The following is a 12,886-nucleotide window of genomic DNA, read 5'->3' on the forward strand; positions in this document are numbered from 1 at the left end:
AATAGATATTTCAAAATTTAAAATAATTGAGTGGTTGGTAGAAGGTTTTCATATAATAAATAAAGAATATTTTTTTTTTGTTGGATTCTATGGTTAATTTCAACAATTTTATTATATTAATTAATTTTAGAAAATTAATTGTAGTTAGTTTATTTTATTAATTTAAATTATTATAATAACTTTAATCCATTAAAGTTTTGTTAATTAATAAATATATTATGAATAATGTGTTTTAATTTTAGATCTTTGAGTGGATTTAATAAAATTATAATAATAAAATGGAACATTAATTACACAGGTAAATAAGTAATCACTTTCATTTAATTAAAATTTTATTTTTAGAAACAAATTAAATAAATAGTTTATATAAATACAACTTTGGGTTAAAATTTTCGCTACGGCTCTTTCTCTCTATCCCTTCGAATTTTCTTTTAAATTACCAATTTAGAAGATATAATTAGGAGACACGTATGGTTAGATTTCATTTATTTATTCGGTGGAATTTGACATATCTTAATTAAACTGTTTGGGTGAACTACGTTAAGTAGGTAAGTAAAATTGCCTTATTTAATTTAACCATAAAATTACCCTAATGTAACTTTTTTTTTTATCTATTGATTGAAAAAAAACTTACCTCGAAAACTCGTTGACTCGATTAAAAATTATTAAAAAACAACGATATCGCAAAAGCTTAGAAAAGCACATAAATTCAAACCATCATATCATCAAAATCCCCAAGATCCCATCGTACTTTCAACGTGGACAGGTGGGTTCGTATGCTAATGGTCCAACACGGTAAAGCACAACCGGTTTCTTCTCAGCGTCCAAGAATGCCTTCACCGGCTTCAACTCCGCCCCCTCTATTCCGCCGTTCATTTTCGACGTTATAGTGCAATTCTTGTCCGATGACTTCACATTATAAACCTTGCATCGGTGGTATGCGTGGCTCGACACGTCCTTCGATGCTAGCCAGAAGTAGCCGTTATTGTCCGTGGTGGCTGTCACAACTACTCGAGAATGCTTTGTGTTCTTGCATGTCATTTGTACCATAGCACCTGCAACGATCATAGATATATAAATAAGTGATACTATTTCTATTGATACCAGGTCTTTTCAAGAGATCTTATGTTGAAAGTAGCCAATTTCATACAATACGAGGTTCGTTATTAGACAATGTGAATAAACGCTTTTAGTAAACAAACAACAATCGATATCAAATTTAGAACAATGCACGGATTACATGTAAAATATGCGCTAAAACTTAAGTGGGTTTATATTAAATCTAATGATTCGTAAGTAAAAATGTTATTTTTCGAACTAACCTGAAAGCGGTTTAGCATCGAGAAGGGTTTCAACACCGGGGTACTTGCAAGACTTACAATAAACAACACCTTCGACTTCGATGGACCTTCTTTGATGGTAGGTATGCGGTTTAGGTGGCTCAACGGGGGCGTAGTGAGGCGAAGGGGAAGGAGGGAGGTGGTGGGGAACCGGAGATTGGCTCGGTGGCTGGTGGGGGATCGGAGACTCACTCGATGGGGGAAGGTGGTGGGGAACTGGAGATTGGCTCGGTGGATGGTGGGGGATCGGAGACTCACTCGACGGGGGAAGGTGGTGGGGAACTGGAGATTGGCTCGGTGGTTGGTGGGGGATCGGAGACTCGCTCGACGGGGGAAGGTGGTGGGGAATCGGAGATTGGCTCGGTGGCTGGTGGGGGATCGGAGACTCGCTCGACGGAGGAAGGTGTTGGGGGCTCGGGGCAACTAGATAATGGTCAGCTGGTGCAGGAGCAGGACTCTCGTGATATTCCACAGCTTCAAAGACATTGAAACTACAATGGAAGAGAAGCATTATTACAAAAACACTTACGGTAAGAGAAGCCATTTAGATATGATATGAACTTCTAACATTGAACCCTCGTATATATAATAGCTCTTAATGAATAATAAGATTAAAATAAAATTTGAAGTTGAAATAAAGAGCCAACTCACATACCAAATAAAATTGAACAAATTTCTTAATTAGAATTTTATAAATAATTTCAATTAAAAAAAAAAAAAAAAAAAAAAGATAGAAATGGAAAGTGGAAAAAGATGGGTATTAAACTAAAAGAGCCATTTGTCACCTAATTTCAGGCAAACTCTCACATAATGTTGCGTTCTATGTTGTTCGTAAAAGGTTAGGGTATTCACGCCCGTTGTTGGGTTGAATTGGGTGAGATTGTAAGAATCATCGTGTTCCAAATGTTTCAACTAGACCTATTATAAGATTCAAGGCTAAGAAGATTCAACAAACATTCGTTCTTCATCTATAAAATTGGATAGGCTCGGTTCAACCATCATTTATTGTATTACAAGCTGATTCGATTGAGAAAGAACCATTTAGAGTTTTGAATATTTGCACCGTAGCTGATAAAGTTGCAAGCATTATTTCATGAGTTGATAGAAAACTTTATTTATTATTTTTAATTTCAAAAAGTTTGTAATGGTAGAAAGGTCAAAATGATGTGTTTTGTAGAGATTTGAGGGGATCAGGATTAAATCAGAGCTACAAACGTGGAGACTATAAATACCGAGATTATTATGTAAAAATCAGATTTGTGATCAAAGACATTGATCTCTTGAGTTGAGACGTTTTTCCTTAGAAATCCGAGTGTTTTAAGCAATTCTGGTTGTAGATTGCATCCAAGCCATTCAATCAATTCTTGATTAAATTCGATGGTAGAGTGACTCAATTTAGAACAAGGTTCCAAATCTTGTTTCTAGATCTTTGATCGTAAAAGGTAATCTAATTCGAGCCTCATCTCTTAGTTGATCCAAATTTTGTACAAGAAGGTGTTAATTTCTTTGATTCAAGCGTTCTTGACTCAACAAAAGCTTGGATGGTTTAACTGATGATTATGGTTGCCTTATCAAATACTCGGAGAAGAAGAAGGTGTTAATTTGTTTGATTCGGGTTCTTGCTTCAACAAAAGCTTGTATGGTTGAAATGCGGATTATGGTTGCCTTATAAGATCCCATATTATCTGGAGGAGGGAACGAAACCTCTATTTAATAGATGCATTTTAAAATCGTGAGGCTGACAATGGATCAAACCAAACAATATCGGCTAGTAATGGACTTGAGCTATTAGAAATTGTGATTTTTTTATGGACTTAAATCAACCTTATTAAATAATGAATTTAATCTAACTAGCTCCATTCATGTTATTTTGATCATTTATTCAAATTTTTTATATTTTTTGTTTTAATAAAAAGTAAAATATATCCATTAATTATTTTCAAAGGTAAAGGTAAGATATGCGCTTCAATTTCAAATATTTTTAAAAATTACCATTTAAAGGATTAAAATTTTATTTTTAAGTGATATTGGATAATAAATAATTAGAAAAATAATTATGGGTTCAAATTAAAGTATAATATATATATATATATATATTGTTGTATAGTAAAAAAAAAAATATATTTAAAAATTAACAATAATTGTCACGTCATCTTTTGAACAATATATATTTAACTTTTAGAGATTGGGGAGAGATTTTTCTTTCTTAGCTAAATAAGGTTGGTGACGAGGATTATATTTGTTCTCATTCCCACCCTTGTCTATATATATATATATATATATATTATTTATTTATTTATTTATTTGCATTCTATATGTTTCTTTCTTTACTTGGTTAGTAAGTAAATAAATGAATAAATATATATTATATATGTGGGAAATATTATATTGTAAGATTAAAATTTTCGTCCATTTTTTTTACTTAATTTTTTAAGATGTTTTATTTTTTATTTTAATAGAATTTATATTTTAAAATAAAAATTATCCACTTAAAAAATTCTTTAAAATTAATATTTTTATAAAAATATTTCAAAAAAGGGAGAAAAAAATTAATATTTTCTTAGTTGACAATTATTGCCATTTCAAGAGGAATAAATTAATATATTGCCCTGAAAAACATGATATCATTTAGCTAGTGGTTAGCTTGGTCAACTATAAATTAATATTCCAATATAGGTGAAATTACATTTAAATACACTAATTTAGGATGTTTTGGTAGGAAATTACTAATATTTTGGTTAAATTAAGAAGGATTAGAGCGGCCTTACCTCGTTGATTAGCTTGAATTTCAAGTACGACACTCTCCTATTAGTTAATCTGCTTTAAATACCTTTCCAACTATTAGATATGCATGCATTGGTTGATATATATGATATGTATACTCGTGACTTATATTAGATGGTTATTTAAGCACAAATTTGGAGGGAAAAACGAAATTTAACAGAAACCAGAAACCCATTAAATCGGAAGTTTGAATCTAAGATTCGTATAGGTTTGGGTGTTGTTTTGGTCATTTGGAGCACGTTTTAAGTTCATACGAGTAAGGACTATGCTATTGTGGTGTTTTGAGGAGCGAAAAAAAATTTAAGAAGCCCCAAATTCTTCGTGTGAACAAGAGTTTCAGCCATTGTCCGAAGGAAAAATGTGACATGTGTGGGAGTGCATGCGTGTGGGGCGCTTGTGGTTGAGAGTGTGCAAGCGCACGAGAACACATGAGCTCGTCCGTTTTGTCACCTTATAAGTATATAAGTTTCGAACATGTTTTAGCTAGTAATATGATACGAGTATTTAGTATGTGATTGGAGACTCAGGCTGACAACTTGTCGAGAGTGAACCTTATATATAGAGAAACTAAAGAGAAATTAGTCCTAGTATCGTGAAAATTCCAAAAAAAAAAAAGTAAATAGAGGCTTTCACCCTTAGAGGAACGACCGATCACTAGAAGTTATTTGATAAGTGACTCGAGATGAAAACTCGAGCCAGATCTGGGGTTGACATTTAGAATAGACTAATAACATGCTTTAAAAATCCAAAATTATTAATATGACATAAAGTAATACTCATTTAATAATAACGTAATTAATCATTTAATAATAATTAAATATTTTATTTGCGGGTATGAAAAATCTAAAATTATTAATATAACGTAAAGTAATAATCTAAGAAATCTATAATATATAAATAAACTTGGTGCTTTATTCTAGTAACACTATTAATACAATTAACTCTATAATTGTTACAAATGATTTGATCCAAATTATTCACGAGAAGACATGTGAGTAGAGATGTCCATTTAATCTATGAGGTCGAAGCCCCGTGAGAGCCTGCCCTAAATGGGCTGAGGATTCTCCATTGGTCGGGGAATGGGGAAGGGTGTGGGGAGAGATTTCTTTCCATCCGTGCCAAATTCCCTTACCTGCCCCACCCTCCTCGTCTTCCTTATTATAAATATATTTTTCCGAAGCTATAATTTGGAATGGTCGGAACATTTATTGGAGATCTGGTCCATGGAATGGTCAATCTTGTTAAGAATCGTGATTCTCGAGAATGGTATAATATTGTCCATTTTGAACATAAGCTCTCATGACTTTGCTTTGGGCTTCCCAAAAGGCGTGGTAGTATTCCTCGCTTATAAACCCATGATCATTTTCTAAATTAGACTCACTCTCAATAATCCTCAACAAATCTTTCATCGAAGTACCCGAAATGGACTCAGGTTTAACCTTGTAATTGAAGAACAAACTTACACTCTATCAATTCCACATGAGTTTAGTACTCAAGAGTTTAGAATATCCCACCTCAGTTGGTCGGGAGAACGAAACATTTTTTTTATAAAAGTGTAGAAACCTTTTCCTAGTATACGCGTTTTAAAATCGTGAAATTGACGGTGATACATAACAGATCGAAATGGACAATATCTGTTAGTGGTAGACTTGGGTTGTTACAAATGGTATCAGAGCTAGATACCAGGGCGGTGTGTCAGCTAGGAGGCTGGCCACTGAGGGGGGTGGATTGTTAGATCCCACATCTGTTGGAGAGGAGAACGAAAAATTCCTTAGAATGGTGTGGAAACCTCTTCCTAGTTTACGCATTTTAAAACCGTGAGACTGGCGGCGATACGTAACGGGCCAAAGCGGACATATCTACTAGCAGTGGCCTTGGGCTGTTACAAATGGTATCAGAGCTAGACACCGGGCCGTGTGCCAGCGAAGACGTTGGGCCCTCAAGGGGGATGAATTGTTAAATCCCACATCGGTTGGAGAGAGAAACAAAGTATTCCTTATAAGGATGTGGAAACATCTCTCTAGTAGACGAGTTTTCAAACTGTGAGACATCTTTTTACGGTTGAAGGCGACATCGCAAATAAAGACTATGAAACTTACATAGGTAGTTGTATTTAATTTAGTAGATCTTAAGTTAGTACAGTGAATTACTATTTTTATATGTACCTTCCTTTGTTTTAACATTTCTTTTGTATTATTTTAAGACCCTTTCTTAAACTTATAAGTCCATGTCATCATTTTATGGAGTCGTTTTAAATGAATGTTTCCACATAAAAAAGTTACGTCTCGTAGCGACTCTAGGGAAAATATAATTTCATAAAGTTTTAATATCAAATATTCACAAGTCATAACGCATCACTGACATAAATAACAAAGATCAAATATTCTTAATTTTCATTATAATTTTAAAGATAGGACACGGTGTGTCACGACCCGATATTTTACTACAGACCGTGACTAACAACGACACATGAATGCACAAAATAATTTAAGTATGCAATAGAGAAAAATCATTTACTTCCAATAAAATTTCGAACGACAAACAAAAAAAAATTAAGAGTTTGGAAACAAATTACGAAAGAATGCAAATACAAAATAAAGACCGGACAGACGCCCCAAGACAATTCATTCCTCTATGACAATCCCTGTCTCCATTACGCCCGCCCTTGACCGATGCCTCGTGCTCCTGAAAAAGATAGCAAGGATGAGTATAAAAATTATACTCAGTAAGCCACCTACTTGTAGGCTCTTATCGCATCCTAACTTAGCAGGTTCCCACGGTCTTCTAATTCGGTTCTAGGACATCTGGTTCTAATCTTAGTCCCTTGGGCTTTACCGGTTCATCATCCTTTCATTTGATACCTAAAGGTTCCTTACGCCGAGCTGATATGGCCGATATTTCTCTATGGGGAGCTACCTCTGCATGGCTATCTGAGACTACATGGTATCTAGCCTAGGGGTGTGCCGAGTACCTCCTTAGCCCATATAGTTCCCCTACGGGGGGCGCGACCCAACCCGTTCCCATGCAGTTAATGGGCTATACGACATGGGGACACATTTCCCATGCGAAATGACTAAGAGCAGTAAGAACTGGTCAGGAAGCTATAGATACCGTTCACACACTAGCAATCTATGAACACTCCTAAGGTACCTCATCGCTGTGGTAATCAGCTAAGTTCCTAAGGGAAGTTAGGTCTAGCTAGAGTGACTTGTCGCTCCTAACCGCAAATCCCTAAACTTATCATAGTAATGGGTATAGAAAATAACAAAGTGTGCATGCAATCGTCGTCTAACATCATAATATATAATTCATGCAAATTAGACATGTAGGCTCAACGAGGTGATTGCCTCCATCAAGCACCTAGAATGCGAAGTTCGCGCTCAATGGGGCGAAGTCATCCATCAAGCACCCGGAATGTAGAACGCACAATTCCAACATGAATTAAACACATGCATACATACAACAGAAATTTAAAGTATGATCGCACTCTCAGATAATTCCCAAAAACTTCACATAATATTACGCATCATCAGCTCATAACAATTAGTCATAGGAGGCTACCACCTATGGTGAATAGCTAGCATGCATGCAGTTCAAGCGAATCCTACAAGTATTTCTTCCTAAACAGCGGGTGGTGACTACCTGGTTGACGTGTGCCCTTTCGCTAGCGTTTCTATGCACGTGAGGTGTCCAAAAATATTGATTTTCTTCAATTAGGTCCCTATTCATATAAAAACAGTATTAGAACTGGGATCGAGAAAAAAGTCAGGCAAATAGAGGGCGAACAGGCCAAAACGGGCGTCTCACGCGCTGGTTATGCGCCGACCACGCGCGAGGAAGTGCACTAGTCGCAGGCTGCACGGGCGGCTGCTTCTATGCAGTCGCGAGTCGGGTGGTCTAGTTCGGCTCGAGTTTGCGGTTCGGCTCGAGGTTTGCAGGCGACACATGTCTTCGTTTCACTGGAGCTGCGTTGCTCCAGCTGAAGATCGACGTGTGTTTGGCGCCTGCCGAGCCGCACTCCGCCGCTTGCCGTCCGACATGTGACAGCCGAATTTTTTTTTCATTTTCTCCTCTCTCTCTCTCCTGCAATCCGTAACACAAAGCCATTTTTTCAATTTTCTTATCTTTTGATTCGGAGTTCGGATCGATATAGTTTCTTCGACAAGGTTCTAGATCGTGTTACGAGCTACGTCCTGGTATTTTTTTTTTCGAAATTTTTGCTTAACTATCAGACGAGTTAAGAGTGTCAGAAATTCGCTTACCGTTCTCAGACAATTCTCAGATCTTCGCCTTCGGATCGAGATTTCGGCCAAACTTCTTCACAGATCGTGTGTAGAGTTGTTCCTAGGTAAATATATCAGCATTTTAGGACTTGATTCACATAGGAAAAGCTCAGATCTGAAAAATGTCGTTCAGAACCTTACCTCGCGAAACGTTAGCTTCGGCCTTGCTAGCCTATCAGTCCTTGTACAGGTCTCGTCTGAAGGTGGATTCCGACGGTGGTCTGACGAAACTTAGCGACGACTCTCTTCTGTTTCATATCAATTTTCTCTCTAACTTCTTTTTTCTTTGGCAGGAGGTTTAATAGGGTTTTCTTCAACCCCTATTATGGTTTTTTTTGGACGTTAGACGGTTGGTTAGGTTGTAACCTGTTAGTGGGGTTGGTTGGGTTGACCCAATAAAAAAAATGTCAACCGGTGAACGGGTCTGAATTTTTCGCTTCTGAAAATTCAACGCAACCTAAACTAAAAAGAAAAAAAATTATAATTCAACTCAATTTTTATGGTTTAGGTGGGATAATTTGACTTCTCGAATCATAAGAACACTCTTAATACCAAATTTTGAAATATCATATTAGATGCAACTTTAATTAAATCTCACATAAGATTTCTTTTATTTGCAAAATTAAAATGGTAATAAAAACCAAGGATGAATTAAAACATTTAAACATCGGTTAAACTTTCAACTTAGTTTCAAGTTTGAGGTGTGTAAAGTCTTAATTATTTTAAAATTTAATTATAATTAAGTTGATTACTGATTAATGACACTTGGTAATTATGTGAGGAATGATTATAAATATATTTCATTTATCATTGTTTGATCCAATTGGCTTACACCTATGTCATGCTAAATCATAAGCCATTATCAAATGCCACGTGTCATGTAACGTTAATTTATTAAATAAAAGGGAGTGATGAATAATATAATTAAAATCCTTTTTAGAGATAAAATATATTTTTATTAGTTTATGTAATTTGAAATGTCAAAAAAAAAAAAAAAAAAAAAAAAAATCTTTAAATTTTATTTTAGTTTTTAAAATTTTTTTTGGAAAGATATTCATATTTTTATTTTCTTAAATAATTTTTTTTATAATAATATGGGCTATTTTAAAATTTATTAAAAATATTTGTACAATAAATATAATTAGTTAAAGGATCAATTGCAAGTATTTTTTATATTTGTATTTATTTAGTTTTTTAATTTCAAAAAAATATTTAATAGTTTATTCAATTTTTTATTTTTTGTATTTTCAAATAAATTACTCAATTTTTAATTATATATTTGATAGGTTATTTTTTATTTAAAAAGAATTTAAATATATATTTAATCTTTCAATTTTCTATAATAAGTGTTTGAAAATAAAAATTTTAAATTTTTTTGGTACTTTTTTTAAATTAAATAATTAATATAAATTTAAATTTTATATCTAATAAAATATTAAAATTTTAATTTTTGTCATTTTAAAAGTGTGGAATAAGTAAATGAAAATTTAATATAAACAAAATCCGACAATGGGGAATCCGACGTCGTTTCGCTTTCCCCCAAATTTGATTCCGTTCCAATGCTCTTACCTCATCAACTCTCCCTCTCACAGATAAAATCCAACCACAAACGCAACGCACTGTAAATCCACAAACAAGAAATGGCGATTCCCTCGCAGATTGCTGCATTCGCCGCCGTCTATTGCTTTCTCGCCGCCATTTTCTTCTTCGGATGCTCAAATGCGAGAGACCTGCGTCCATCGGAGCACGGTTTGGAGTACCAAAACCCTGGCGCTACTGGAAACTCTTCATCGAATATGCAATCGTTCTTCCAAGGAAACACCTGGTCCTCCTCTGGTGTCGAACTTCCGAAGGCGGTGAACACGAGCCTACCGTCGCAGTGGTGGAATCGCAGCCACGCTAACCGCTCTGGAGCAGGCGGAGATCACATTCGCGGCGCGTTGATTGTTGTGAGTTTGGTATGTGGAATTATAGGCTTTTCTTTACTGATTGCTTCTGCTTTTATTTACTTCTTCAAGTTCAAGAAGCAGAATAGTAGATCGCCGTCCTCGCTCTCTGCCTCTGAAACTGCTAGCATTATTGTTAGCAAGTGATTTGAAGACAACTTTGCATTGTACATAGCCATGAGATCTGGTCGCTGATCTTATTTCTGTAAGAGATTCATGTCCTTTTCTGATTACTTCTGCTTATATTTACTTCTTCAAGTTCAAGAAGCAGAATAGTAGATCGCCGTCCTCGCTCTCTGCCTCTGAAACTGCTAACGTTATTGTTAGCAACTGATTTGAAGACAAATTTGCTTTGTACATAGCCATGAGATCTGGTCGCTGTTCTTATTTCTGTAAGAGATTCATGTCCTTTTCTGATTACTTCTGCTTTTATTTACTTCTTCAAGTTCAAGAAGCAGAATAGTAGATCGACGTCCTCGCTCTCTGCCTCTGAAACTGCTAACATTATTGTTAGCAAGTGATTTGAAGACAAATTTGCATTGTACATAGCCATGAGATCCGGTCGCTGTTCTTATTTCTGTAAGAGATTCATGTCCTTTTCTTTTCCTTTCCTTTGATTTTTGCTCTGGTATGTTTGAATTGAGTTCCTGTACTAGCATAATCTTAGATCTTCAGATATTCCACAAGATTATTGCCAATTTCCGATTCATATACAGTTGATTTGTTCAGACAATATCTGATTATGAATATCTGTTGTTCCGATTTAGATTTGTGGAAAATGCAATAGAGAGCAGGGGAATTTAATAGTAATTAGAAGAAGCAAGACAAATTGGGGGAAGGAACAGTCTCAATCTCTGTCTCGAGTCTTATCCCAATCATATCATATTCTTGTGTTCCCAAGAAGAGACAATGGACAGGTTGGTTCTCAATTCCTGAGTGAATTTTTGTTTTGTTATATATCTAAATGATTAGAAGAATATTAATATCATTTCAGAATACCTCATTTTCTGAACCTTAAAAATAAATAATTGGTTAAATAATAATAATTTCATTTTAATTTTAATTTTAATACAATAAACGACTAAATTATATATATATATATATATATATATATATATAATTGTGAACTTTGACTGGTTTAAAAAATACATCTATTGTTGTAAAAGTTGCAATAATTCTGTCTTTCAAAATTGCTCATTAATTAAAAAAAAAAAAAAAAAAATCTTGTTTCAATGTTTCTAGAATATTATTTTTTATAATTTAGTGAATATAAATATATTTTTAAAATTTATAGAAGTAACTTAACAAATAGAGGCTAATCTTTTTTATTAAAAAATTAATAATAAATTAAGCAAGATTAATTATTAAAATAATTAAGGTTAAATTATAAGTTTCTAAATTTTTAATTTGTGTAATTTTAAGAATAATAGGCTATTAACATTGGCATCTTCAATTTTTTTTAACATTAAGTAATTTATTACAAATTTTAAATTAGGTCTAAATTATAGAAAATATCCAAAAACTTAATTTTTGTAAAAAAAATACCTCTAGCCTTAAAAAAAAATTTGAAACGAGACCACTTTTAGATAATAACGGTAAAAGTTCGTTTTAATAATATTCTTAAACTTTAAAAAATATTAAAAAAAAAATACCATTGCCATTAAATTTTAGGAGGAAAAACTTCGTTTAAATAATACTCCTTTAAAAAAATCCAAAAAAAAAAAAAAAAAAAAGAGAGAATTTATAGTTGAATTCATTAAATTTAGTTGAATTTGAGTCAAATAGTGAGAATGAAGAATAAATTTTTGACAACTCATCTAACTATTGTATCTCCAAGTTTGTTGTTTTTTTTTTTTAATTGCATTAAGATTAATACCAAAAACGTTTACTTGTGACTCTATGTTTATTTTAATAAACACGTTTAAATATGTAGTTCCTATGAATATATGTAAGAACCCTAAATTTCTACTAGGTGTCGTTACCGTCGTCATCATCTATACTCATATACAGAATTAAATATTTAAAACTTCATCATAAAACATAAGCTTCATCTTAAAACATTGTCATGGACTTATGTGTTCGAAAACATCTTTTAAATGACACAACGAAAAACTAAATAAAATAAATAACATTAAAATTAAAAGATCCTATTCTAACCTAAGTGTAAGAAAACAAGTACAGTTACTATATGCATGTGTCATGATCTCCAATTGTGATACCGTCATCATTCGTATAGGGATGTCAATTCCAGCCACTGAATTTTTTTTTTTTTAATCCTTATCACAGGAAAGTAAAGTACACCTCAAAATTTTAAAGCTTTATTTATTATTATTATTATTATTTTATCTTATTCTCAAAATTACTCTCATTTAAACTTGGTCTAGTACTCCAATAATTCAATTAATTAGTTCTGCCTTTGTCTTTGCCTTTCTACTTCGATTCCTTTATTTGAGATCATATGTTTAAGTAATATTCCTCCTTATATTATGAATGTCACATCTCTCGATTTAACCCGGTTTGTGTCTCGACACCT

General features: G+C 33.5%; 2 protein-coding genes across 2 annotated transcripts; one reads left to right on the plus strand and one right to left on the minus strand.

The window, feature by feature from the left end:
* Positions 1-630: 630 nt before the first annotated feature.
* On the minus strand, positions 631-1,895 carry LOC111802142 (uncharacterized). Its single transcript, XM_023686410.2, has 2 exons — positions 1,323-1,895; positions 631-1,055 (listed from the first exon to the last, which is right to left on the minus strand). The coding sequence occupies exons 1-2, from the start codon at positions 1,882-1,884 to the stop codon at positions 754-756; spliced, it is 864 nt and encodes a 287-aa protein (XP_023542178.2). The 5' UTR covers positions 1,885-1,895; the 3' UTR covers positions 631-753.
* Positions 1,896-9,936: 8,041 nt separating this feature from the next.
* LOC111802125 (uncharacterized) lies at positions 9,937-11,119 on the plus strand. The gene has a single exon (XM_023686391.2). The coding sequence runs from the start codon at positions 10,048-10,050 to the stop codon at positions 10,498-10,500; it is 453 nt and encodes a 150-aa protein (XP_023542159.2). The 5' UTR covers positions 9,937-10,047; the 3' UTR covers positions 10,501-11,119.
* The last annotated feature ends 1,767 nt before the right edge of the window (positions 11,120-12,886 follow it).

This window comes from Cucurbita pepo, chromosome 9 (assembly GCF_057944985.1).
Source record: "Cucurbita pepo subsp. pepo isolate OVF chromosome 9, ASM5794498v1, whole genome shotgun sequence".
In the NCBI taxonomy this organism is placed as follows: domain Eukaryota; kingdom Viridiplantae; phylum Streptophyta; class Magnoliopsida; order Cucurbitales; family Cucurbitaceae; genus Cucurbita; species Cucurbita pepo.

Coding starts and splice junctions, on each gene's coding strand:
- LOC111802142 (XM_023686410.2), bottom strand. CDS start 1,884: ATGGCTTCTCTTACCGTAAGTGTTTTTGTAATAATGCTTCTCTTCCAT. Junction 1,056..1,322: donor CGATGCTAAACCGCTTTCAG/GTTAGTTCGAAA, acceptor TGATCGTTGCAG/GTGCTATGGTACAAATGACA.
- LOC111802125 (XM_023686391.2), top strand. CDS start 10,048: ATGGCGATTCCCTCGCAGATTGCTGCATTCGCCGCCGTCTATTGCTTT.